This window comes from Ovis canadensis, chromosome 6 (assembly GCF_042477335.2).
Source record: "Ovis canadensis isolate MfBH-ARS-UI-01 breed Bighorn chromosome 6, ARS-UI_OviCan_v2, whole genome shotgun sequence".
Taxonomy (NCBI): domain Eukaryota; kingdom Metazoa; phylum Chordata; class Mammalia; order Artiodactyla; family Bovidae; genus Ovis; species Ovis canadensis.
In genome coordinates, this window is record NC_091250.1 from 133,069,027 (window position 1) to 133,094,789 (window position 25,763).

General features: G+C 59.0%; 1 protein-coding gene across 1 annotated transcript; it reads left to right on the forward strand.

Moving 5' to 3' along the window:
- The first annotated feature begins 1,989 nt into the window (after positions 1-1,989).
- Positions 1,990-24,147, forward strand: NELFA (negative elongation factor complex member A). The gene is made up of 11 exons (XM_069594925.1): positions 1,990-2,417; positions 18,158-18,329; positions 19,425-19,586; positions 20,403-20,492; positions 21,122-21,252; positions 21,331-21,400; positions 21,533-21,621; positions 22,169-22,280; positions 22,438-22,718; positions 22,843-22,942; positions 23,484-24,147. Exons 1-11 carry the CDS (start codon positions 2,208-2,210, stop codon positions 23,666-23,668), a joined length of 1,602 nt encoding a protein of 533 aa, XP_069451026.1. The 5' UTR covers positions 1,990-2,207; the 3' UTR covers positions 23,669-24,147.
- The last annotated feature ends 1,616 nt before the right edge of the window (positions 24,148-25,763 follow it).

Genomic DNA, 25,763 nt, shown 5'->3' on the forward strand with positions numbered 1-25,763 from the left:
TCGTTTTCTGAATGTTGAGCCAACTTTTTCACTCTCCTCTTTCACTTTCATCAAGAGGCTTTTTAGTTCCTCTTCACTTTCTGCCATAAGGGTGGTATCATCTGCATATCTGAGGTTATTGATATTTCTCCCGGCAATCTTGATTCCAGCTTGTGTTTCTTCCAGCCCAGCATTTCTCATGATGTACTCTGCATAGACGTTAAATAAGCAGGGTGACAATACACAGCCTTGACGTACTCCTTTTCCTATTTGGAACCAGTCTGTTGTTCCATGTCCAGTTCTAACTGTTGCTTCCTGACCTGCATACAGATTTCTCAAGAGGCAGGTCAGGTGGTCTGGTATTCCCATCTCTTTCAGAATTTTCCACAGTTTATTGTGATGCACACAGTCAAAGGCTTTGGCATAGTCAATAAAGCAGAACTAGAAGTCAAATTTTAAGATCTGATGATTCCTGTTACAAAATTTGTCAGCAACAAAGATAACTTGAGATGATAAAACTCAAATAGGGCAGGACCCATGCAAACCTTTCTTCTGGTGCTCAGAGGCAGAGTCAAAGCTTCTAAGTAAATGTCAATGAAGGAAGAGCTTTTAGATGAACTCTTCAGGAGTAATCAGCTTCCCTCATGGCTCACCTGGTAAAGAATCCGCCTGTAATGCAGGAGACCTGGGTTTATTCCTGGGTTGGGAAGATCCCCTGGAGAAGGGAAAGGCTACCCACTCCAGTATTCTGGCCTGGAGAATTCCACACAGTCCATGAGGTTGCAAAGAGTCGGACACGACCCAGCGACTTTCACACACACATACACTTTACGAGTAATTATGTTTTAGGACTGCCTATTTGAAATGGTTTCTACAGACTTTCCGTAACTTGAAACAGCTAAAATAAGATGCTGGTGTGGACTGGAAAAAAAAAGTACAACTTGAAAGTTATGTTTTATTTGGTAGACAAAACTGAGGACTTAAGTGCAGGACACAGCGTCTCAGCTAACCCTGAGACTGCTCTCGAGAGGTAAGGGAGAAGCCAGGATACACAGAAGTTTTGTAACAGAGACCAGGTAGCTGGAACATCTGGTGACTCAGCGGCAGTCCGCCCGCAATGCAGGCGACCCGGAGGCCAGCTGGCCCTGATGGGAAGGGTGTGATGGACCCGCCGACCTCTCCCCCCAGGGGTCTGGGTGAAGGGGCAAGGCTGGAGGCTGTGGCCCAGAGGGCAGAGTTGGGGCGCTTGGGCCACAGGGCCTCTTTCCGGCGGGGCGGGGCAGACGGAAGGCAAGTCTGCGCCGAGAGGAGCTCTCCCCGACAGCAGCGCCCTCCCTCCCCGGGCCGCCCAGCCCGAGGTCCGGCCCGAGGCTGGCTGGAGCCTACGGGCGCTCAGAACCGCCGCCCTGAGCACCCACCAGGCAGGGCCGACTCCCTTTCAGATGGGCGCCCACCGCCTGGAAGGGCACCTACACTCGGGCCCCGGGGCTGCGCCCTGACGCTGACCAGGGGCCCGCAGGCCGGCCGTGCGGCGCGCAGCGCTCTGCGCACCGGGCCCCGCGCCGCAGCGCGCGCCCGTCCCCCTCCCCGGGGCCGCCAGGGCGGAGGCTCGGGCAGGACAAGCTGCCCCCGCGTCCCCAGCAGCTGGGGCAGCGCCAGGCCCGCGGCGGGGGGCTCGCGCGCACGCGCTGGACGGGCGCGGGCTGGACCCCGGCCGCCCCGGCTGGGCGGAGACTCCCGGCCAGCACAGCCTCGCGCCGAGCGGCGCGGGACCCGGGTCGCGGCCGCCCTCGGGGGCCCGTCCCGCGGGGAGGGGGCCGGGCCGCGCGGCCGCGCCCGCCGGCCACTCCACAGCCCGGAGTAGCGACGCCGCCGCCGGGCTGCCGCGCCCACACCCGCATGACGTCATCTTCCGCGACCCGGGAGGCCCGGCCGCAGGCGCCGCCATGTTACCTTACGGCCGCCGCCGCGAGGACCTCGCGCCGCCACGAAGCTCCTCGTCGAGGCCCCGCCCTCCGGTGACGTCACGCGGCGCGCCGGGCGGGCGCCTTCATGTTTCCTTACGGACGCCGGCCTGAGGACCTCGCGCCTCGCCGAGGCCCCGCCCCGCCGGCAACGTCACCGCGGCGCGCCGGGCGGGCGCCGCCATGTTGGGGGTCCTCGCCGCGGGCGCGTAGGTGTCCTCATAAGATGCCGGCTCGGCGGCGCTCGGCTTTTTTCCCCCCAAGATGGCGTCCATGCGGGAGAGCGACACGGGCCTGTGGCTGCACAACAAGCTGGGGGCCACGGACGAGCTGTGGGCGCCGCCCAGCATCGCGTCCCTGCTCACGGCCGCGGTCATCGACAACATCCGCCTCTGCTTCCACGGCCTCTCGTCGGCCGTGAAGCTCAAGCTGCTGCTCGGGACGCTGCACCTCCCGCGCCGCACGGTGGACGAGGTGAGGCGCGCGGCGGCGCGGACGCGAGAGCCCGGCCCTCGCGGTCCCTCGCGCGCCGCCGCCTCTGCCCTCCGCTCGCGGCCCTCGTGCCCCCGGCCTCGCGGGCCGCGCCCCCTGCTCGGCCCTGCGCGCGCGGAGGCCTCGGGGCGCCGGCCTCGGGGCCCTCCGCGTCTGGGGTCTCCGCCCGGCGGGGTCACCTGGCGCTCCGGGCTCTCGCCACACACTCGTTTTTCGCTTCTTTCTCCTCAGTGGGTCTGGCCTCGTTTTTTTTCCTTCTTAACGGTACGTTATGTCACTTTTTGCGCAAAATAAGTTTCTCACGGCGCTGAGGCGCTGTCCTCGTTGCGCGCCCTCCAGCCCCGTCTCAGCGCCTCTCCCGCGCGCGTCGGCGGCGGCGGGTTCCTGTCCGGTTGTGGACGGAGCGTCTAACGTCCGGTTCAGCGCAGTCGCTCAGTCGTGTCCGACTCTCGGCCACCCCGTGGGCTGCGGCACCCCAGGCCCCCGGGTCCATCGCCCGCTCCGGGAGTTCACTCAGACTCCTGTCCCTCGAGTCGGTGGTGCCGTCCAGCCGTCTCAGCCCCTGTCGTCCCCTTCTCCTGCCTTCAGTCGTTCCCGGCATCAGGGTCTTTTCCAATGAGTCACATCTTCGCGTTACAGTTGGCCACAGTATCGGAGCTTCAGCATCTAACGTGCACAGGAATGCAGCTGATCAGCTTACCAGCCACACGGCAACCCGCCTGTCCTCCTCACGCTGCCTAGGGAGCAGAAGAAGGCTGCGTCCGGAGCCCCCTTCCCCTCCGCCCGCTCCCTTGAGAGGGGACCGCTTCCCTGCTCTGCTTGGCGACGTGTCCGTTGGATGTGCCTTTTCCAGCCGTCCAGTTGGGTTTTCCCTGCTTTGAGCTGGACGTCGCGGTGTGGTGTCGTGAGTTTTGTGTGAGGGGTGTGGGTGTGTCTGCCTGCTTCCGGTAACACCTTTGACAGATGCATCCGGCAGGCGGCCCCCGCCGTGGTTTAATGCTCACTGCTGGATCGCATTCGGTTCCCTTACTATGCGGCTTCCCGCGTTGGTTCACTGTTCTTTCTAGTGAATTGTCTGTCCAAAAGTTGTTTTCCTCTTTGTGTTTTTTTTTCATCGTCTTATAGGCGCTTTTAAAAGCTATAGTTTATCTATGTGTTGGTGCAGCAGGTAGCTGCTAGGATCTTGATTCCCGTTCCTCCTGCGGTGGAAGCTTGGAGTGCTAACCACGACCCACAGGGAGTTCCCAGTTTGTAGGAGTATTTTTTTTTAATAAATTTTGTATAGTAATCTTTTTTTTCCACTTATTTATGTTACAAATGTCCTCCAGTTGTGTCTTGACTTAGCTGTCTTCGCAGAGTCTTTGGATCCCAGAAGCTCTTAGCTGTAACTAGGCAGCTGTACTCTTAGGATATGCTTGTTGGGGGGTCGCTCCCTGATGTCTGGTTGTGCCTTTCACTTCTGCAGAGCATTTCTCTGGTGCAGAGCCCTCCAGGAACCTGGCCTAGGGTGGGTGGAAGTTTGCACCTCCCCCCTCAACCTATTTATTAACCATACTTGTCCTGAGTTCACGGGCAAACTTTAAGAAAAAGCCATTTGGGCTTAGGCCATTTTGCCATCTAAGCCTGGCCACAAAGTTTGCCCTTGAGCAGGTCTTAGTAATTAACGATCTTGAGGGAAGTGAGAGAAGGCAGGAGCAAAGGAAGAGCTCAGTCACGCAGCTGTGTCCGACTTTTTGGACCCCACGTGCAGCAGGCCAGGCTTCCCTGTCCCTCCCTGTCTCCCAGAGCTTGCTCAGACTCATCCATCCATCTCATCCTCTGTCGTCCCCTTCTCCTGCCTTCAATCCTTCCCAGCATCAGGGTCTTTTCCAATGAGTCAGCTCTTCACATCATGTGGCCAGAGTATTGGAGTTTCAGCTTCATCATCAATCTTTCCAATGAATATTCATGACTGATCTCTTTTAGGATGGACTGATTTGATCTCCTTGAAGTCCAAGGGACTTTCAAGAGTCTGCTCCAACACCACACTTCAAAACCATCAATTCTTTAGCACTCAGCCTTCTTTATGGTCCAACTCTCAAATCCTCACATGACCACTGGAAAGACCATAGCCTTGACTGTATGGACCTTTGTCAGCAAAATTATGTCTCTGCAGTCAGGAAGACATAGTTGCCATTAACCAGAGTCCTAGTTCTTCCCAAGGGATATGCATAACAATCTGATACCTGTCTTTGAGTTCTGCAAGAACTAAGACCCCCACCCAGGTAGAGGATGGAGTGATAATCTTGACTCCTGGGACTCAGTCAACTAAAGGTTGGACTCCCAACTGCCAAAAGCCCTTTCATGAATATGCAGGTAACCTCGCTCAGGGTAGCTTCCTCCTTACTTGCTGCAAGTAGTAAATCCCTCCTCCTCCCACTGTTTAGTTTGGTTGTGTCTTTTGGCTCAATGCCAACCAAGAGGTGAACCCAGTTTTGTTAACCGTTGTGGTAAGGGTAAACATAAATGAATATTGAATTTATCAAATGTTTTTTAATGTCTATTGACATATCGGTTGCCACATTTACGAAGTAGCATTAATTGCTAATCAACCTAGCTTCCCTGAGGTAAACCTAACTTGGTAATTTTATGTGTAGGACTATGTCACAACATTCAGAAAACTAAGATCATGGCATCTGGTCCCATCAGTTCATGGGAAATAGATGGGGAAACAGTGGCAGACTTTGTTTTTGAGGGCTCCAAAATCACAGCAGATGGTGATTGCCGCCATGAAATTAAAAAACGCTTACTCCTTGGAAGGAGGGTTATGACCAACCTCGATAGCATAGTAAAAAGCAAAGACATTACTTTGCCAACAAAGGTCCATCTAGTCAAGGCTATGGTTTTTCCTGTGGTCATGTATGGATGTGAGAGTTGGACCGTGAAGAAGGCTGAGCACTGAAGAATTGATACTTTTGAACTGTGCTGTTGGAGAAGACTCTTGAGAGTCCCTTGGACTGCAAGGAGATCCAACCAGTCCGTTCTAAAGGAGATCAGTCCTGGGTGTTCTTTGGAAGGACTGATGCTAAAGCTGAAACTGCAATACTTTGGCCACCTCATGCGAAGAGTTGACTCATTGGAAAAGACTCTGATGCTGGAAGGGATTGAGGGCCGGAGGAGAAGGGGGAGACAGAGGTGAGATGGCTGGAAGGCATCACGGACTCGATGGACGTGAGTCTGAGTGAACTCCGGGCGTTGGTGATGGACAGGGAGGCCTGGCGGGCTGCAGCTCATGGGGTCGCAAGAGTCGGACACGGCTGAGCGGCTGCGCTGGACTGAGCTGTCATCCTGATGGCTTCCCAGGTGCTGCCGTGGTGGAGAACCCGCCTGCCAGTACGGGAGACACGAGAGATGTGGGTTTGATTCCTGGATTGGGCAGATCCCCTGGAGAAGGAAATGGCAACCCACGCCAGCGTGCTTGCCTGGAGAGCCCCATGGGCAGGGGAGCCTGGCGGCCACGATCCACGGGGCTGCAAAGAGTCGGACGTGGCTGGGCGCACGCACAGTGCAGCTTCTTGTCCTGGTGTTTTGTGTAGGAGTTTGTATCTGTGCTCATGGGTGAGAGTAACCTCTGGTTTTTCTTTCCCAGGCTGTCTTCGTTAGCTACTGGTATTGAATTTCTTCATAAATGCGGTGGTGATACGGCTTCTGTTTTCCTCTCTTTTAGAAGTTTTGTTTAATAGTGGAATTATTTCTTCCTAAATGTTTGGCAGAACTCAGTAATGAGCCAGCTGGGGACTGGATTTTCCCTGTGGGAAGATATTTGAGTGTTGGTGCTTGGCTTTATGTTCTTAACTTTTCTGGATACTGTGTATTCTCTAGTGGTTTGGCAGTTTGTATTAAAGCTTCGGCTTTCTTAGCATGAAGTGGGTGGCGGCCCTCTCTCGTCTTTTTCTCGTCAGAGGCATGCGCACTGCGGCTTCCTCCCCCAGGCTTCCCCCTGGATTCATCTCATCAGATGTTTGTCAGCCTCAGAAGACTGCCAAGCATCACCTTTTGACTTTGTCCACTGTTCTGTTATCTGTCCACTGTCTGTTCGCTAATCTTGGTTATTTCTTTATTTTTAAGACTTGTTCACTCATGCATTTTAACCTGGCTGTGGTGGGTCCTGTTGCCGTGCTCGGGCTTTTTCTGGCCGCGTGGAGAGGCGGCTCCCCTCCGGGGTGGTGCCTGCGCTCGCTGCAGGCCCTCTCTTGTGTGGCCCACGGGTTCAGTCACCGCCCAGCACGAAGGGCCCTCCGGGACCAGGCATCGAGCTGGTGTCCGCTGCAAGGTGGGTTCTTAACCGCTCGACCCCCAGAGGAGCCCATGTTCACTAACTCTTGTGCTTTAATCGTTTTCCTCCTTTATTTGGTATTTATGTTGTTCCTTTTCTGATCTCTTAATGTAGATGTTGATCTCATTTTCCAGCCATTTCCCTTTTCTAAACTATTCATATTAAGTCAGATTTTTTTTCTCTCACGTCTTTAGCTGCGTCCTACAAATGTTGAGAGTGTAATCATTACCCAGGCACACTTTTTGTAATTTCTATGATGATTTCCTCACTGACCTCTTTGTAATTTAAAATGTTTTTTAGTTTTTGTACATCAGGGGGAGAGAGGTTTTGCTTGTGTTTCACTAGTAATTTCTGGCTGGGGTGAGTGCTTGTCAGAGAATATAGCCTGTATGATTCCAGTCATTTGAAATGAGATTTGCTTAATGGCAAAACATATGGTCGGTTTTTATAAGCATGGCAAGTGAGTTTGGGGAGCATTTGTTTCCGTCTAGTTTTGCCCAGTATATGTCCAGTAGGTCAGATTTGGCGAATCATCTGTATCGATGGGCATGCTCGTCTCTGTTGGGGTTGTCCGTTTGTCTAGTGTTACCGGTGCACCAGCTTTTGCTCTCTACATCGCGAAGCTGCGTTGTTAGGTGTGTACAAGTTCAGAGCTGTGGCTGTTGCCTTGTGAGCTGAACCACAGACCTTTACGTAAAGGTCTCTAGCTGGTAGTGCTTTGTCTGTTTTTTTGGTCCAGCGTTGATATAAGTATACCAGCTTTCTTTGGTTGATTCTTCTGTAGTTTATTCTTGGATTTTGCTTATCATTACAAGAAATTATAATGAAAAACTTACTTAGCTATATTGAAAGAACTAGGCCTTTCTGGATAATTTACTTTTCTGAAAGGCATTTTTATTTATCTGTTTAGTGTTAAACTTTTTATTCCCAACCATCCTAATTGACTTCTCTATCTTAGTTACTTTTCTTCCGTCAGTGAGGGTCGGACACCTTAGGGGATGGCTTTCTGCTGCTCTTTATGTGGGACCGCAGATAAAGGGACACCGGGTAGCTGGGCTGCGTGCGCTCCACCCAGATGGCGGAAGGGGGAGAGACGCTGGAGAGCCTCGTGCTGGAGGTGGAGGAGGACGCTGCAAGGCTGGCCTAGAACTCGGCGTTCAGAAAGCCAGGGTCACGGCGTCTGATCCCACCACTTCCTGACAGACAGATGGGGAAACAGTGCAAACAGTGATAATTCTACTCTCTTGGGCTCCAAAATCACTGTGGACTATGATTGCAGTCATGAAATTAAAAGACACTTACTCCTTGGAAGAAAGCTATGACAAACCTAGACAGTGTATTAAAGAGAAAAGACATCACTTTGCCAACAAAGGTCCGTCTAGTCAAAGCTATGGTTTTTCCAGTGGTCATGTGTGGATGTGAGAGTTGGACCATAAAGAAAGCCGAGCGCCAAAGAACTGATGCTTTTGAACTGTGGCACTGGAGAAGACTCTTGAGAGTCCCTTGGACTGCAAGGAGATCCAACCAGTCCATCCTAAAGGAAATCAGTCCTGAATATTCACTGGAAAGATTGATGCTGAAGCTCTAATACTTTGGCCGCCTGATGTGAAGAGCCAGTTCACTGGAAAAGACTGATGCTAGGAAAGACTGAAGGCAAAAGGAAGAAGGGGGCGGCAGAGAGGAGATGGACAAACAGCATCACCGACTCCGTGGACGTGGGTTTGAGCAAACTCTGGGATGTGGTGAGGGACAGGGAGGCCTGGCATGCTGCAGTCCTTGAGTTTGCCAAGAGTCAGACACTCAGCCACTGAACAACAGGTGTCCCGCGCCGGGTTAGGGCTCTCCAGAGAAACAGGACTGACACGACGCCTGTGTGCTGGGCGCTCACACGCAGCCGTGTCCAACTCCCTGCCGCCCCACAGACTGCAGCCCGCCAGGCTCCTCTGTCCGTGGGATTCTCCAGCAAGAATCCTGGAATGGGTTGCCATGCCTCCCTCCAGGGGCTCTTCCCAACCCAGAGATTGAACCCTGAGTCTCCTGCATCTCCTGCATTGGAGGCAGATTCTTTACCAGGGATCCATCAGGGAAGCCGTATGTGTACCTGTATATGCCATATAGAGGGGGGGAGAGAGAGGTCCCGGCTTTATTAACAGGAATTGGCTTACGACAGCCTCCTGGAAAGGCTCAGATCTGCAGCCAGCAGGTTCGAGACCCGTCTGAAAAACCAGCAGGCCAGAGAAGGGCCAGAATCTCAGCAAAGTCCCAGGGCTGGGAGAGATCAGTCTCAGCTCAGTAGTCAGGCTGGAGGAGTGTGATCTACTGGCCTGTCTGCTCCGTCCAGGCCTTCAGCTGATTGAATGTGGGGCAGCCATGCTGGGGAGGGCGGTCCACCTCACTCCCTGCAGCTCCCGGGTTGATCTGATGTAGGCGCACCCTCAGACACATCCAGAACAGCTTTGGACTCCTTGGCCCAGGCGTGTGAGCGTAGACATTACACGCGGCGTGTGCTCCAGCTTGTGTTTCTTAATGAAATCTTCAAACCAGTTCACGTGTTTTGTGATGTATCTATTTCTCTTTAAAGCTAAGTAAACCAAATAGGAAAAGGCATATGTCAAGTCTGCTTATTTAACTTATACGCAGAGTACATCATGAGAAACGCTGGGCTGGAGGAAGCACAAGCTGGAATCAAGATTGCCAGGAGAAATATCAATAACCTCAGATATACAGATGACACCACCCTTACGGCAGAAAGTGAAGAAGAACTAAAAAGCCTCTTGATGAAAGTGAAAGAGGAGAGTGAAAAAGTTGGCATAAAGCTCAACATTCAGAAAACTAACATCATGGCACTTGGTCCCATCACTTCATGGGAAATAGATGGGGAAACAGTGGAAACAGTGGCAGACTTTATTTTGGGGGGCTCCAAAATCACTGAAGATGGTGATTGCAGCCATGAAATTAAAAGATGCTTACTCCTTGGAAGGAACGTTATCACCAACCTAGATAGCATATTCAAAAGCAGAGACGTTACTTTGCCAACAAAGGTCCATCTAGTCAAGGCTATGGTTTTTCCAGTGGTCATGTATGGATGTGAGAGTTGGACTGTGAAGAAAGCTGAGCACCAAAGAATTGATGCTTTTGAAATGTGGTGTTGGAGAAGACTCTTGAGAGTCCCTTGGACTACAAGGAGATCCAACCAGTCCATCCTAAAGGAGATCAGTCCTGGGTGTTCATTGGAAGGACTGATGCTGAAGCTGAAACTCCAATACTTTGGCCACCTCACGCGAAGAGTTGACTCATTGGAAAAGACTGATGCCGGGAGGGATTGGGGGCAGGAGGAGAGGGGGACGACAGAGGATGAGATGGCTGGATGGCATCACCGACTCGATGGACATGAGTTTGGACCGCGTGCTGCGGTTCATGGGGTTGCAAAGAGTTGGACACGACTGAGCGACTGGACTGAACTGAAACAAGAGTTCTTAACTAATGCCAGGGAGGTAGGAAAGGTAGTTTGATGACCCAGAATTTTAAGTTTACTCACTGAGGGGGTTACAGAAGTGATTTAGGGCCCCTTCCTCTAAGGATTTTGAAATTGGTTCAGGAAGTCAGAAAGACTTCAGGAGACAGTGTCCATAGGTGTCTGGCTAACTGCCAAGTGTCAAAAAGCATAAACACTGACTTCGTGATGTTTTAGCTGTGTTTGAAAGGGCTTTGAGGAAACGAGATGCTTCTACTAATAAAACCCGGGATGGCTCTTGTCTGAGACCTTATCATTGCCACCATAGGAGGTTTGAGGGAGAGTTCTAGGGATGACTAAGATAACGCTTTAAATCGTAAAGCTATCTGGCTTGCGAGACTTCCGTGGGATCCCTGTAATCCCTGACGGGGTCAGCTGTGGCTCATCACCTGGGAGACCAGGCTAGGCGCCCGGTGACGGAGAGACTGTTCTGCCCACGCGCGTGCCGCCGCTGACTGCAGCCAGGACGTGTTTCGGTGAAGACATTTTGTAAAAGGGATCCTCCAGAGTCTGTTGGGCTTCCTGAAATTGCGCTGGTCTTTCCCCCGATGGTCGGGAGCAGGTGTCTCTCCTGACCTGGCCGGTTGCCTGGGGCCTGTCCTTGCTGTGGCCGCAGTCGGCGGTGAGGCCCCTCCGTGTCCTCTGCGGCCACGTGGATGTTTCCGGACGGCTCCTTCCTCTCTTGGGATCTGGGCAGCCTCTGGGTTTCCCGTCTCTTCCTTCTCCTATTGTTATGCTGATTTACTGCCCAAAATAAGTAAGGTAGAAAGCTTTTTCTAACTTCACTTTCCGATTCCCCTCCGTGGTCTAGCCGCTCTCACTTCTCTCTCACCCCGTCCCTAGCCCCGCTCCCCCCACAGGCAGCAGTCTTCCCTGTTCTTGTGCGGAGGCTTCTAGAAACTGATCCTGCAAAGTCTGTTGGGCTTCCTGAAATTACGTCTTGCAACATGTGTGATTTTCAGGGACTTTCCGCTCTAAGTGCAATCGACATAAACGTGGTTTTGATCTGGCTTTCACTCGGCAGCAGCATTTCAGACCCACGTGTGTGTGATGTGTGTGAGCAGCTCGTAACTCCCTGCTGACAGTGTCCTGGGGGGACATGTTTCTGTCTGTGCGCTGTGGCCGATCTCTAGAGGCAGCGCCTGGGGCATACAGCCAGGTTCGGTGGTGGAAACCGCCAGACTGCTTTCTGAGGCATTTGTCTCTTTCATTTCACTGTCCTGCTTGGAGCGTGCAGGCCGTGAGTAGATTTCCGATTCGGTTTTCCTGTCAGCCCTAACAGTGTTGGGCATGTCTGGTAGGGTGTTCGAACTGAAGGGAGGTGGCATATACTTTTAATTGACTTACATTATATTGTCTTCTATAGCTCGATCAGCTTTTCTGCACAAAACCCATTTTTAATATTCATCCACGTTGCTGTTCATCTAACCCAGGGGTTGACAAACTGAGGCCTGTGACTTGTTTTCTGTGCGATCTTTGAACAGAGACTGTTCTGAACCTTATTAAAGAGTTGGTTAAAAAAGACAGCAGAGCCTGGGTGGCCCCAAGGCCTCATGCAGTCCCTGTCCGGCCCTTGGCGGGAAAGCGAGTGACCCCGACCTGCCCAGCTGGCCCACTGTCGCCGCTGTGCGTCACCCTCCAGCCCAGATGGCGACAGGCCGCGGCCCGGGGCTCCTTAGTTACCGCGCATGCCTGGCTGCAGTCTGCCCGCCGTGGGGTGAGGTGAGTTTGCCGCAGAGGTGGCAAGGCACGCTGGGCTCGAGCTGCCCTCGTGCTGCCCCTACCCGGCTGTGAACACGTGCCTGCCGCTGGAAAGCCGCTGGCGGGAGGCGCCGCCTCGTGTTGTTTGCTGGTCTCTGATCCGTCTGGGGCCTCTGGCCGCGTGTGCCGCCTTCTCAGGCGTCTGCTCTGTTCGTTGCCCCTCAGTAACGCCTGCCCGTGTTTCTGCCGTCCTTTGTGGATCTGCGGGGGCTCTCTGTGCATTGTGAGGTTAAACGCAGCTGGCTTTGGATGTCACAAATCTGCCGTCTTGCTGCCGCCCACTACACCGTCTGCTCATCATTTAGGCACCCAGTGGCACATCCGGGGGCTCGCGGCTTGTGCTTCTGAAGCCCTTGGAGAAGTCGGCTGGTGTGCCCTTTCTCTCCACGCTGCGTCCACAGTCCCGTGAGACGCCCCGGCGCGTCCAGCTGGGCCTCGGGCCGGGTCAGCCCTGTGCTCCACTCTGGGGCCCGGTCCCCGCTGGGTGCCTGCCTGAAGCTGGCCCCTCTTCTCTCCTGGGTCTGCGGTGCCGCGTGGGTCTGTGCGTTCCGGGCAGCCCGCGCCGGTCGGCCCTCGGGGCCGGAACCCCCTGCCTCATCCCTCCTCCATCTCCCCGCCCGAGCCGCGGTCAAGCCTGGTCACTGGGAGAGCGGGCTGGCAGCAGGCCTCCCGCTGATGGCGGCTTCATCTGAAGGCCTGGGCTGCTAGAACAGGACACCTTAGGCTTGCTGACTTAGGCAGCCCTCGTCCTGGGTGCTGGGACGCCTCCCTCGATGAGCCGGCCCTCTGGGATGGGCTCGATTTCCCGGAGGGCCCTCCTCCTCGCGCGCTGTGGCCGTGAGCGGGGCTCCGTTAGAAGGACGCTGAGCCGCTCAGGACAGCAGTGTCACGGGGAGCGTGCAGTTTGTAACTGGGCTCTCGGGTCTTTAGCCTCCTTCTTCTTTCTTCCCCCCTTACTGCCCAGCTGCCTCCTGCGGCCGCGCTGTTGTGCTGGGGCTGCCCTCGGGCCCGCAGCAGGGTGCAGTGCCACAGCTCTGAGGGCCCCTCCTGACCGCTGGGCCGGGGGAGGCCTCGCCCCCGGCCGCGCCTGGCTCCCCCGTGGAGGCCGCACGCCGCCCTCCCTCTGCGTGTGTGTCTGTCTGTCCAGACGGCCCTTTCACGAGGATGTTAGTTGTGCCGGACCAAAGCCCTCTCCAGTGAGCTCACTGTAACGTGGCCTCCGTCACGGCCCTGTCTGCGAGTGAGGTCGGATTCCGAGGTCCTGTCAGGACTCCAGTAAAGCTTTTGGGGGGCCCGGTCAGCCCGTAGCAGCAGCTTTTGTGGGTACAGGTGCCGTCTCCGGGTATTCGGTGCTCGCCCGGAGCTGCCTCTGAGACCCGGTGCCCTGTCCTGCAGGCCACGTGCCCCAGGGCCTGAGGAAGGGGCTTGGCGCCTGCCGGGCGGGCGAGCTGCGCACACGCGCGTTCCGGTGGGGCCGTCTTGGAGTCTCGGCGCCCCTTCCGCACTGCAGTCTCCTCCTCCCCTGCCCAGGACCTTCCTTACCGCTTGACCCCCTGCCCGTCCGCCTGGGGGGGTCTCAGCGGGCGTGAGTTCCCTCAGGTGTGCCGGGCCACTAGAGGGCGCGCCCTTCTCCGCGTGGGTTCTGCTTTTATCGTTTCGTAGCTGATGTGCAGCGTGGGTGTCAGTGCTCGGCGTGGAGCCCGGAGACGCACACGCAGCGCTGCTTCTCCAGGTTCTGTCCCCGGTGCGTCATTAACAAGACGCCGAGTCTAGTTCCCTGCGCTGCGGGGTAGAGCTTGCTGGTTCTCTGTCTTATAGATAATAGTGTGTGTGCTGTAACCCCAGACCCCTAATTCACGCCTCCCCCTTTGCTCGGGCTGAGTTTGTTTTCTGCGTCTCTGTTTCGTGTATAAGTTCACTTGTATATTTTTCTTTAGATTCGCCACGCAGGTGACATCACATGTTTCTCTTTCCCGTCTGACGTACTCAGGTCGCCTAGCGTGGGATCTGGCTTCACCCGTGTTGTTGCAGACGGCGTGATGTCTGCACTCCCTTGCGTGTGCACGCCGCCGCCTCTCTACCCGCGCCTCTGCTGATGGGCACTGAGGCGGTTCCACGCCCTGGCCGCCGTGAACGGGAAGCTGCACGCGCTGCGGTTTTCTCTGGATCTGCGCCCAGGAGTGGGAGTGCAGGGTCACGTGGTAGCTCTGTCTTCAGGTCTTAAGGCACCTCCGTACAGTTCTCCACAGGGGCTGCAGCGAGGCCCATTCCCACCAGCACTGCAGGAGGGAGGGTTCCCTTCTCCCCACACCCTCTCCAGCGCTCACCTGCTGACAGGCGTCTTGACGGCCATTCTGGCTGGTGCGAGGCGATGCCTCGGTGCAGTCTTCTTGATCCGCATTCCTCGGACACTTGGCGTGTCGAGCGTCTTTTCACGTGCCTTTGGCCATCCATAGGGAGGCCTGGCGCGCTGCAGTCCGCGGGGCCACAAAGAGCTGGACAGGACTGAGCAACCGGACTGAACTGATGCCTTTGGAGAAGCGTCTACTTTGACCTGGCTTTTACCAGGTCTTTAATTTTTTTTTTTTTTTTTTGAGCCATATGAGCCATTTGTACACTTTGGAGGTTAATCCTGTATCGGCTGCATCTTTTTCAAGCATTTTCTCCCACTTTGCAGGTGGTCTGCTGTTCCCTTTGCTGAGTAAGAGCTTCTGACTGGGTCCTGTCGGTTCGTTTTTGTTTCCATCCGTCTCTGGAGATGAATCCAAAAATATATTGCTGTGATTTATGTCAGAGAGTGTTCTGCCTCCGGGAACTTTCTAGTGTCCGGTCTTACCTTTAGCCCTTTAATCCAGAGGATGAGTTCTTAGAGACACTAGTCGCTCAGGCAAGAAGCGCGTTGGTCATAAGCTGGTGAGCGTCACTGAAGTGAACTTGGTAGAGGGGATTCCCTGGTGGTCCAGAGTAGGAGCCACGCTTTCCTTGCCCAGGGCGTGGGGTCCAGCCTCGCTTCTGACCCGTGTGTGGCCCCCTGCGCCCTGGGAAGTACTCGGGCTCCTGCCCGACGCGGCCCCACCTGCCGAGGCCCCGGGAGAGCGAGGAGCTGCTGCTCGCCCCGTCCTCCGGCCGTGGCCCTCGGGGGCTGGACGCGGGCCTGTGCCGCCAGCCCTTCACCGTCCCGCCCCGCCCGCCCTCACGGGGAACTGTCTCTTTCTGCAGTTATTTTACGCTTCCTTTATGTTGAATGAGGGCGAGTAGCCTTTGCATTTTTAAGAGTTTTAAATCATTTTTCTAGTGGTAAAATTTAAAAACTTGGCACGTAGAATCAGTCTCCTTGCTTGCTCTTTATGTCTAGTAGAGACATCTACGAGCTGTGACACTCGTGTGTGTGTGATTGCCTGTGATAGGAGTTGCAGATTCTTTTCCCACCCAGCGTGACGTTTCTCTTGATTTCTTTTATGGGATTTGGATTTTCTGTGTGATGCTTCATAGGAAAAATACTGAAGCGGTCAGCTCCAAGCTCTTGCCTTCTGCGGCTCCTCAGTTTGGAGTCGTAACTCCAGAGGACTTGCTCTCACCAGTCACACAGGAGAGAGACCTCTGTGGTCCTCCCAGGGCCTTTATGTCTCATTTCTCAAATTGCAGTCCGATTGCCTTGGAGGTTATCTGGGAATGAAGTGAGAGGTGAAGGGCATGTCTGATCTCAGGGGCACTTAGGATTGTGAGCCTGGCCGCAGCGGCCTTTCTTGCGTTGCCTTCTTTTACAACTTTCTTCCTTTTATTGCTTTTCTCGTAGGAAGTTAGAATCAGATTGTGGTTTTGTGAAGAAATATTCCTGCAGCTTGAGTGGGGTCCCCTGGACTTAGAGGTTACCGAAGGACACCACCCATCCTGACGGCACTGGGGGCACCGCGCACTTCGTCCCTGTTGTCCACTCAGGCCCGGGGGCTCCTGGTCACTGGAGGGCGTCCTTAGAGATCGTGTGATGCCTTGAGTCGGTTCCTTGGTACGGTCTTCATTGCTTTTGTTACTTCCTGTCGTCTGGCTGTGTCTAGACTCATTTCTCTGCTTTATCTTCTCATTTTGTAGAGTTTGAAAATTCTTGGCACTGTAAGTGGTCAGAGACGCCGTGTGCCCGGTGGAGGCGTGTCTCGTGGAGGCGCATCCCACGGACGCTGGTGCTCCCGCCCCTTCTCTTTCCGCGTGACTCTGGCTGCCCCTCTGCTGCTTCCTCCCTGACGGTGACTCCGCTGGACTGAAGCAGGCGCTTTCGGGTGTGCCTCTTCCAGGAGCTCCGTGTCGGGGGGCCGGGCCGAGGACTGTCCCCGCCCCTGCCGGCTTCTCCTCCACAGAGCCCAATCCTGTCACCCAGAACTGACACCTGGGCACGTGACGCCCAGCCAGGGCAGGGACACGCTGCCTCCAGGCAGGAGCCTAGGTGTGCCGCCAGCTTTGGGGACGGCTGCGGGCTCTGGCTCAGCTGCGGCCCCCTGTTCTTTGCTCATACAGTTTTCAGACTGAGATACTCAGGTTAGATCCACTCTTGAAATGCATAGACCAGTGGTTTGGGTACCTCACAACGCTATCTGAGACCAGAACAGTTGTGTCGCCCAGAGGAGGCGACCCCGAGCTCGCCAGCAGTCTGTCCCTGAGCCACCTCCAGCCCAGGGACTGCCGTGCGCCTCCTGCGCCTGCTGGGCAAGCTGTCCTGGTGTGTGGCCCGCGCGGCGTGCGCGCTCGAGTCTGGCTGCTCGCACAGAGCTCCCATGGCTCACCCGTGCCGCCACGCGTGCCCTTTAGTTGCCAGCCAAGCGTCCCCTTGTGTGGGTGAAGCTTCCATCAGATGATGGCCTTGGCATCGCTGCTGCTCTGGGGGTGTTAGGAATGCGGTTTGGGAGGACGGGCGTCTCCAGTCTCTGGGTCTGTGCCCTCGCGCCCCGCGGGGTCTTTTTCTTTAATTTTGGTTTTGCCTCGCGGCTTGTGGGATCTTGGTTCCCTGGGCAAGGGCCGAACTGGCCCCCCGCAGTGAGAGCGTGGCATCCTTGCGGGAGGCCTCCAGGGGGCCCGTGTTGGTCTTCTCGAGGAGTGGCCAGGTGGTTCTCCGAATGCCGCACCGTGTGCCTGGCACGGGGCAGCCGCCCTGCCGTCTGCCTGCCTGGGTTTTGCAGTCCTGACGGTGCCCCGGGCCCAGCCTGCCTGTGGAGCCCCTGGTGAGCCGGGGTGTGAGTCGGGGTGTTCTTGTCCTGCGTTTTCTATAGATTCAGTTTGTCGCGGACATGTTCGTGCTGTCTGACGCATGCTAGTAAGTGACCCAAGGGTCTATTGTTTCGTGCCTTTTGTTTGTAACGGAGAGAAGAGTGAAGCTCGGCTGAATCGAGGCGGGAGGGTAGCAGACGCCGTGACAGCCCCACCACAAGCGTTACAGTGAGAAAAGGACGTTCACTGTCCAGTCACACTTCGGGAGAACGCGTTTCTGGGTATTTCAGGGTGCAGCCCTTCAGAGCTGGGTCAGCTGGCCCTCGACCCTGCACGCAGCCAGCAGGAGGGACCCGGTGTCAGGCACCAAGGCCGGGCCTCGCGCTCTGAGCCCCGGATACCGGCAGGCGGCCAGGCGTGCTGGACGGGGGCTGGGCCCAGGTGGGAGGGCCCCCTGTTGCCGAGGGCCGTGCTGAAGGGTTCGGTCTGCGGGGTGGGGCGAGTCCGGCTCCGTCTGGGCCCCAAGCTGCAGGGGTGGCCTGGGGAGGTGGCTGGGGCCTCAGCCGACGCGGCCACAGCCCAGGCCCGTCACCGGGGCCTCAGGAGGGCGGCCTCCTTGGGCGCTGCTCCGTCCCAGGAGCCCAGGTGTGGCCTTGGCCCAGGTGTGGCCAGGCCCGCGCCCTGCCTGCCAGGACCTCCCTCTGCTGCCTGCCCTGGCCAGCTCCTATATCCGCCGCCCCGTCTGTAGGCTCCCGTTCTGTCTGCCGCGTGCTGGGAGGCCCCTTCAAGGCTGGCCCCTCGGCAGCCCCAGGAGCCCACAGGTCTGACGCAGGCCCGGGTGTGAGAAGGCGAGGCGCCCAGAGGCCCGGCTCGGCGCCCACCCACAGACCCACGCGGGCAGCCCGGGGTGGGCCCAGACTCTGTGCTCTCTCGCAGATGAAGGGCGCGCTCACGGAGGTCATCCAGCTCGCCACCCTGGACTCGGACCCCTGGGTGCTCATGGTGGCCGACATCCTGAAGTCCTTTCCCGACACCGGGGCTCTCAACCTGGATCTGGAGGAGCAGAACCCCAACGTCCAAGACATCCTAGGAGAGCTCAGGGAGAAGGGTAGGTCTGGCGTGCGGTCTGCGGGGGAGGGGGCCTGCCCTGACAGCGCTCCTGAGGGGACTGTCGGGTCCCCCCCACCCCCGGCTCAGGCGCTGTGGTGACCTGTCCTCCCCCCGCACGCCCCTCCCCTCAGCTCCGGGCGGGCTGTACCCCGGAGCCTGGGTGCTCCTGAGATCGTGCAAGAACACCCACAACGCATCTGTTCAGAACACGAGCCCCAGACCCCCTTAGGAACTGCTTGCGCCTGGGCAGGAGAACGCGTGCGGGCGGGAGGCCTGTCCCCCCGAGCCCTCCAGTTTTCAGAACTAGCACCGCAGCCCTGGAGAGGCGGGCCTGTCCCCCAGGGCTGCTGCAGGGCCGGCGGCCTGGGCATCCGGGGCAGCTGCCCGTGCCTGCTCCCGGCCCTGAGGTAGCCGCTCCCACTCTGCAGGCTTGCACTTGGTCAGTAGCCGCCCACAGACCCGTGGCCGCCCCGGAGCACCAGAGCCCACACTGGGGTGTCTGTGTCCCTGGGACTAGCTCGTCCAGGGTCCCGGCAGATCCAGGCCCTCCTGGGTGCGCTCTCGGGTGGGAGGGGCCCGCTCTGTCTGCAGCCCTGGGGAGATTCGGAGTGCTCCCCCGGGGACAGGAGCGTGGGATTGTCTGCTTTCTGCTTTCCCCGGGACTTGCTCTTGAGCTGTCGCCTCCAGCTTACACACGGGCCTGGGTGCCGCTCCGGGGGCCCAGGGTCCAGCGGGGCCCAGGGGTACCCCCCGACGGGGTGGGTTGGGGGAGACCCAGGGCGGCTATGGGCACCCCCTGCTTGCTCTGGGCGTGCACGGAGCGCCGTCCAGACAGCCGTGAGGACGCCAGCTGTGCTGGGCCAGGGGCTCTGGCCTTCAAGCCGCTCCCGGGGGTTCCGTTGCCCTTGGGCCCAGGTCGGTGGCCCTGACTGCTGGGGAGGGCAAGCGTGCGGTCAGCGGGTCCTCGTTCTCTGTTTTGAGCTCAAAGCAGAAGCTCCACGGACATAAATGGGAAACCGCGCCTCCACGTTGGCTGTGGAGGTGGTGCCCGCGTGCGGAGGAGCGCCTCGTGACACGCTGGCTCTCCGAGCAGTGAACGAGTGTGAGGCGTCCGCCATGCTTCCGCTGGAGTGCCAGTACCTGAACAAAAACGCCCTGACGACACTGGCGGGCCCCCTCACGCCCCCGGTGAAGCACTTTCAGCTGAAACGGAAGCCGAAGAGCGCCACGCTGAGGGCCGAGCTGCTGCAGAAGTGTGAGTGCCGGGCCTCTGTCTGCCCGGGGCTGGGGGGGGCTGGGGGTGCCCGGGGCCTCTGTCCGCTGGGGCTGGGGCGCCCTGCGCGGCCGGGCCTGGGAGGTCCTGCCGGCTTCAGGAGACTGGCTGCCGGCAGCCGTGCCTTTTGTCCCACGTCAGTAGTTTTTATTCTGAGGTTCCCTTAAGGTTTTATGGCACCTAATTATCTTTTAAAGACGGTGCTCTACATAGTTTCTTCTCTTTTGTTAGAAACTCATTGATTGCTGTGCTAAACCGTATGTTCTAAAAATCTCCTGTAGAAACTTGCGAGTTTTCAGGTGAAAGTATTTATAATCTTTGTTCCAAAAATGATGTCTGAACCGACCGAGTCACACAGGTGATGAGACAGCTACTCCCTTGACTGTTCTGGAGTTGCAAATGGCCTGAATTTGACTATAAAGATGTTTGGTCATTTTCTTAAATGTTTCTTTAAGTAGCAGCTATAAAACCCACGTAGAAGGTGCTTGTTGGGAAAGAGGCTAGGATATTGGTTCCTTTGACCGATAGCAGACTTCGTTTTAAGTGGTTCTGGTATTGATGTTGACAAGTGTATAAGTGGCCTGTTTTCAAAGAATCAGATAAAGCACCGCCACCGTGGTTCCCCTGGACAGCATCGGGCCCGCAGTGCTCTCAGCCTTGTGGAGCTGGGGCCTCGGCCTCCGCCACCGGCCGGCGCTGACGCCCCCTACCGGGGAGGAGCCTCCAGTGTCCGCTCCCTTGTGAGCCCACGGTCAGAGGCGCCGCCTGGGGAGCGCCGACACAGCCCTTGTCTTCCAGCCACCGAGACGGCCCAGCAGCTCAAGAGGAGTGCGGGCGTGCCCTTCCATGCCAAAGGCCGGGGGCTGCTCCGCAAGATGGACACCACGAGTAAGGCCGCCACCCGGGGCGGGGGTCTGGGAAGGCACGGGCGTCTGCAGCCAACAGGGCCCTGCCGTGTGGACTGGGGGGCTCTTCCGCCCCTCCAAGGAGGGACCCGGCTGGCCCGGGATGGTCCGGCTTCTCCATGTGAAGCTCCACCGGCCCCTTGGCCTCCCTCGGGGCTGGAGCTCCCCAGGCGCTGTCCGCCCGCCCTGACCGAGGCTTGCCCACAGGCCGGGGTCGGAGAGGGCAGTGGCGGTCCCGCCCCGCCGCCCCGTCCTCTTCCGGAGTTGCCGCGCCCTCCTCTCCAGCCTGGGCTGGGTCTGACCTCCACAGGGGCTCCGGGGCTCCCTGCTGCCCGCCGGGCCTGCTGAGGACCGCGAGCGCTGGTGTCCGCTGACGGGTGTTGGGCCGGGCCCGGTGGAGGGAGTGGGGGCCTGCGGAAGGCACCGTCCCTCGTGCGTCGGGGACCCTGGGGAGGGTAGGAGTGGTGCTGGTGCAGCTGGGACGGCCCCACCCTGGGGTCTGCACGCCCCCTGCCCTCGCGGAGACCTAGGACTGGAGGCGCGGAGGAGGGTGCGGGGACTCGCCGGGCAGCGCCCAAGGCCCTTGACGGCCACCCGCACCCACTCCCGCAGCCCCGCTAAAAGGCATCCCGAAGCAGGCGCCCTTCAGGAGCCCCACTGCCCCCAGCGTCTTCAGCCCCGCCGGGAACCGCACGCCCATCCCACCGTCCAGGACGCCCCTGCGGAAGGAGAGGGGCGTGAAGGTGGGCACAGGCCCCGCGCGGCCCCGGGCCGGCCTGGTGCGCCTTCGCCAAGGCTGAGGGGCTTCTGTCTGTCTGCAGCTCCTGGACATCTCCGAGCTGGATGTGGTTGGCGCCGGCCGGGAGGCCAAGAGGCGCAGGAGGGCCCTGGGTGCGTACTCGGCCGCCTGTGCCCACGGGCGGCCTCGTCTCCCGAGACCAGCCCGGCTGCCCCTTGAGGTGGCTGTGTCTTTGGGGGCCCGTCGCCCCGGCTGAGGGCACTGAGGCCGTGCTCTGCCCGCAGACACGGAAGCGGTGGAGAAGCCCGCCAAGGAGGAGACGGTCGTGGAGAACGCCACCCCCGACTACGCGGCCGGCCTGGTGTCCACGCAGGTAGGGCTGCAGGCCCTGGGTGGTGGAGCAGGTGCCCCTGTCCTAGCGTTAGCCGCTGGGGCGTGTCCACGGGGACACAGGCGTTACGTGTTGTACGTGGACACACGCAGGAGGATGGGGGCCTAGGGGGCCCTGGTGTGGACACGGGCCCAGAGCGGGGGGCTCCTCGGCATCCCCTGGGCCCCGCGGGACGGCAGTCAGCGTCGCAGAAGGGCGTCCCGGCGCCAAGGCCTCTCTGCTGTGGGGCTGTGCAGGCGGGCGCCAGGCGCCCCCGTGTCCGTCAGTCTCCTCTGGGGAGCGCTGCAGAGCTGTGTGTGCTCATGGTCTTGAAAGGACTGGGTTTTCCTTTTATCACATGCTTGTGGTAAGAAAAGCATCGTTGGACTCTTTCCTCAAAGGTGGCCGTTTGGAGGGGGGCGGGGGTCCCTGACCAGACGGGACTGCCTGGCCAGGCCCCCAGCCCTCGGGGCGGCTCCAGGCTGGGGTCCCGCCCTGAGGGGTCAGGGCCCAGGGCTCTTCTGGGAGCAACGTGGCCTCTGTCTTCCAGAAACTCGGGTCTCTGAACAGCGAGCCCGCTCTGCCCTCCACGAGCTACCTGCCGGCGACGCCCAGCGTGGTCCCGGCCTCGTCCTATGTCCCCAGCTCTGAGACGCCGCCAGGTGAGCGGCCCGCCGCCCTTCCCGGGGACCTGCGGCTCGCCTTGGGGGCAGGAGGCCGGGCCGGGCCAAGCCGTGGACCAGCGCGCGTCCACTTCTCGTTTGGGCTGGACGCAGAGCGGGTGATCTCGGGCCTCAGTAGGCTCTGCTCTGCTCGCAGCCCCGTCTTCACGGGACGCCAGCCTGCAAGCCAGCCGCCCCCCCGAGGAGCCCGGCGCGCCGAGCCCGGCGCTCCCGGCGCAGTTCAAGCAGCGGGCGCCCCTGTACAACAGCGGGCCCAGCCCCGCGGCGCCCCCGCCCGCCACGCCCCCCTCGCCCCTGACGCCCGCCACGCCCCCAGCCGCCGCTCCTGCTGCCCAGACGCCTCCGGTGGCCATGGTGGCCCCCCAGGCCCAGCAGCCCCCAGCCCAGCAGCAGCCCAAGAAAAACCTGTCGCTCACGGTAGGTGCGGGGGCTGGGTGCACGGTAGGTGGGGGCTGGGGTGCACGGTAGGTTGGTGGGGGGGCTTGGGTGCTGGCGGCGCCCGGGGAGGGGGCACCCAGCGCCCACACCAGCCTCCCCGCAGAGGGAGCAGATGTTCGCGGCGCAGGAGATGTTCAAGACGGCCAACAAGGTCACGAGGCCCGAGAAGGCGCTCATCCTGGGCTTCATGGCGGGCTCCCGAGGTGGGTCCTGGGCGGGGCCTGGCCCGGCGGGGGCGGGGCCTGGCCCGGCGGGGGCGGGGCCTGGCCCGGCGGGGGCGGGGCCTGGCCCGGCGGGGGCGGGGCCTGGCCCGGCGGGGCGGGGCCTGGCCCGGCGGGGCGGGGCCTGGCCCGGCGGGGCGGGGGCGGGGCCTGGCCCGGCGGGGCGGGGCCTGGCCCGGCGGGGCGGGGCCTGGCCCGGCGGGGCGGGGCCTGGCCCGGCGGGGCGGGGCCTGGCGGGGCGGGGCGGGGGCGGGGCCTGGCCCGGCGGGGCGGGGCGGGGGCGGGGCCTGGCGGGGCGGGGCGGGGGCGGGGCCTGGCCCGGCGGGGCGGGGGCGGGGGCGGGGCCTGGCCCGGCGGGGCGGGGCGGGGGCGGGGCCTGGCCCGGCGGGGCGGGGCGGGGGCGGGGCCTGGCCCGGCGGGGCGGGGGCGGGGGCGGGGCCTGGCCCGGCGGGGGCGGGGGCAGGGCCCGGGGTGGGCCCTGTGTCCCCGGTCCCCGCCCAGCGGCCCCCGCCCGCCCCCACAGAAAACCCGTGCCAGGAGCAGGGCGACGTGATCCAGATCAAGCTGAGCGAGCACACGGAAGACCTGCCCAAGTCGGACGGCCAGGGCAGCACCACCATGCTGGTGGACACGGTCTTCGAGATGAACTACGCCACTGGCCAGTGGACGCGCTTCAAGAAGTACAAGCCCATGGCCAACGCGTCCTAGGGCTGCCGGGCGCGCCCGCGCCCGCTGACGCTTCAGATCCGGTTTCTCCGGGGCGTCCTGGACTTGTTTTCTAAATTTTAATATGGGTCCTTTTTGTGTGATTTCAGACACTTTTGGATTCAGTATTACATTTTTGAATGTTAAACTTAGCCAAAAAAAAGTTGTAAATTCTTAATCTTGGCAACAGCTCCGCCTGTTAGACTTGGACCTTTTCTTAGTTTTTCTTAAATCCCGCTGACCTGGAGGGCTTTCCTGCTAGGGCAGCACGGGCCCCAACCGCACAGTTGAGGGACCAAAGGTGGCGCCCACGGTGGTTGAGAGCGGGGTGGGGCCGGCCCGGGGCCCGCGGTGGGCCGCGCTCACACCCACAGGTTTTGTATTTGCCTTTTGTACAGTTGTGAGCATTTAAGACCAGTCCTTGGGTACCTGTTTTCATTGTAAAAACTACCTAATTAAAGTTGAGCTTTTCTAAAGAAAAACCACCAGAGCTGTTTCCAGCCAGCTTGACCTCTCTGCTCGGGGGTGCGGGGGGCACACCAGAGGCTCTGAGTCAGGGGGCCTTGGGGCTGAGGCTGGCGAAGCCGCCTCTTCTGCCTGCCACGCTTGCGGGGGCGGGGCAGAAGCAGAGCCCCTCACCCACCCCAGACCACTTCCAGGGCCACGGGGGCCTCTCCCCAGACGTCAGGAGGGTGTCAGACGCGCAGAGCAACGGACGACTCCGGGATGGGGCGGCCCGGCCCGGAGTCCGGGCTTAGCACCTCCGCTTCTGCGGGAGGAGGTGCGGCTTCGTCCTGTAGGAGAACTAGGACCACGTGTGCAGCAAGCCCCGCTCCCCCCCGCCCCAAAAAATCGGGAAAATTCGGAAAAAAAAAAAACAAAACTTACAACACAATCCCACATAAAATAAGTTTAAGAAAAAAGCCTTTAAATTTTTTTTAATACAAAAATACTCATACAATCTTCCAGACACAATTTCCAACCTTAAAACGCTATTTCCCCCCAAACAGCAAATCTACATTTCAGTATACCCCCCCGAAGTGAAGCTCAAGTTCTTAAATGTCAGAACTGGCAGTAGCACCGGGTGCCCCAGAGCTGGAGCCTGGCCCCCTTCCGGGTGACTGACGCCGACACCCGGGTGCTGCTGGAGTCGTCTCGGCGGGGCGGTGGGCACCATGCCGCCCGCAGACAGCGTCGCACGTGAGCGTGTCCTCGTTGGCTACACGTCTCGTAGGGTCAAGAACTGGGCACCTGACAGTCTCTGTACTGAGTGATAAGAATGGGCTTGTCTGACTCCCAAACGGGAAGTGGCTGGAGAAGGGGCTGCACACACGTGGCCGTTTGCTGGTCGGGGGGTCCTGGGGATGGCGGTGGGGTGACCTCACCTCCCCTGGGAGGACGAGATGGGGGCCAGGAGGCCGTCGGCACCCAGGGAGCCTGTCCACCCCCGTGCTGAGTCCCAAGGCCCTCGGGCAGCTTTCCTTTTGTTTTGGCCTCACGTTAGCAACCAAGGACTGAGGCTGAAGTTCAGAGAAGACCGAATTCCCCACATCCAGCGCCCCTCCGATTCGGGGCAGAGGCCTTGATGGAGGCAGGCTGGGGGCCCATCGGGAGGGCCCTTCTCCGCTGCTCCTCCAGGCCCAGGTTCTACTCAGAGCTGTGGACTGGCTTCTTAGAGACTCTCAGAACTTAGTGTTATTTGCTCATTAGTTTATAATTTTTGGAAAGAAGGCAACCACATCTAAAGTAAGTTTTCCAGTATTTCCTTCAGAAAGATCATCAAAGAATTTGGAAATATCAGAGTGACTCAAAGATCACAAAACTTGACTGTCAAATATAAAAATAAGTTAACCTGCGCCCAAAGTGGAAAAGCAACTGCGGAAGCAGCGGCGGTGCTCTGGAGGGCAGAGGGCCCTCCCTGGCAGGAGAGGATGGGGGCCGCTCCCCAGGCCCGGCTCTGCAGGGCAGGGCTGCGCCCGGCCCCCCAAGCTCAGGGCCTCAGGAGGTGACCGACGTCCACCCAGCACTCTCCTGACGGAGTCTGAGAGAGAGAGCTCTGCACGGAAACGCCTCTGGTCCCCCAAGAGACGGCGGGGAC

Excerpts from the sequence above, each read along its gene's own strand:
- NELFA (XM_069594925.1), top strand. The coding sequence starts at position 2,208 with ATGGCGTCCATGCGGGAGAGCGACACGGGCCTGTGGCTGCACAACAAG. Across the intron at positions 21,253-21,330 it reads GGAAGGAGAGGGGCGTGAAG|CTCCTGGACATCTCCGAGCT; the intron begins GTGGGCACAGGC and ends GTCTGTCTGCAG. Across the intron at positions 22,719-22,842 it reads AGAAAAACCTGTCGCTCACG|AGGGAGCAGATGTTCGCGGC; the intron begins GTAGGTGCGGGG and ends GCCTCCCCGCAG.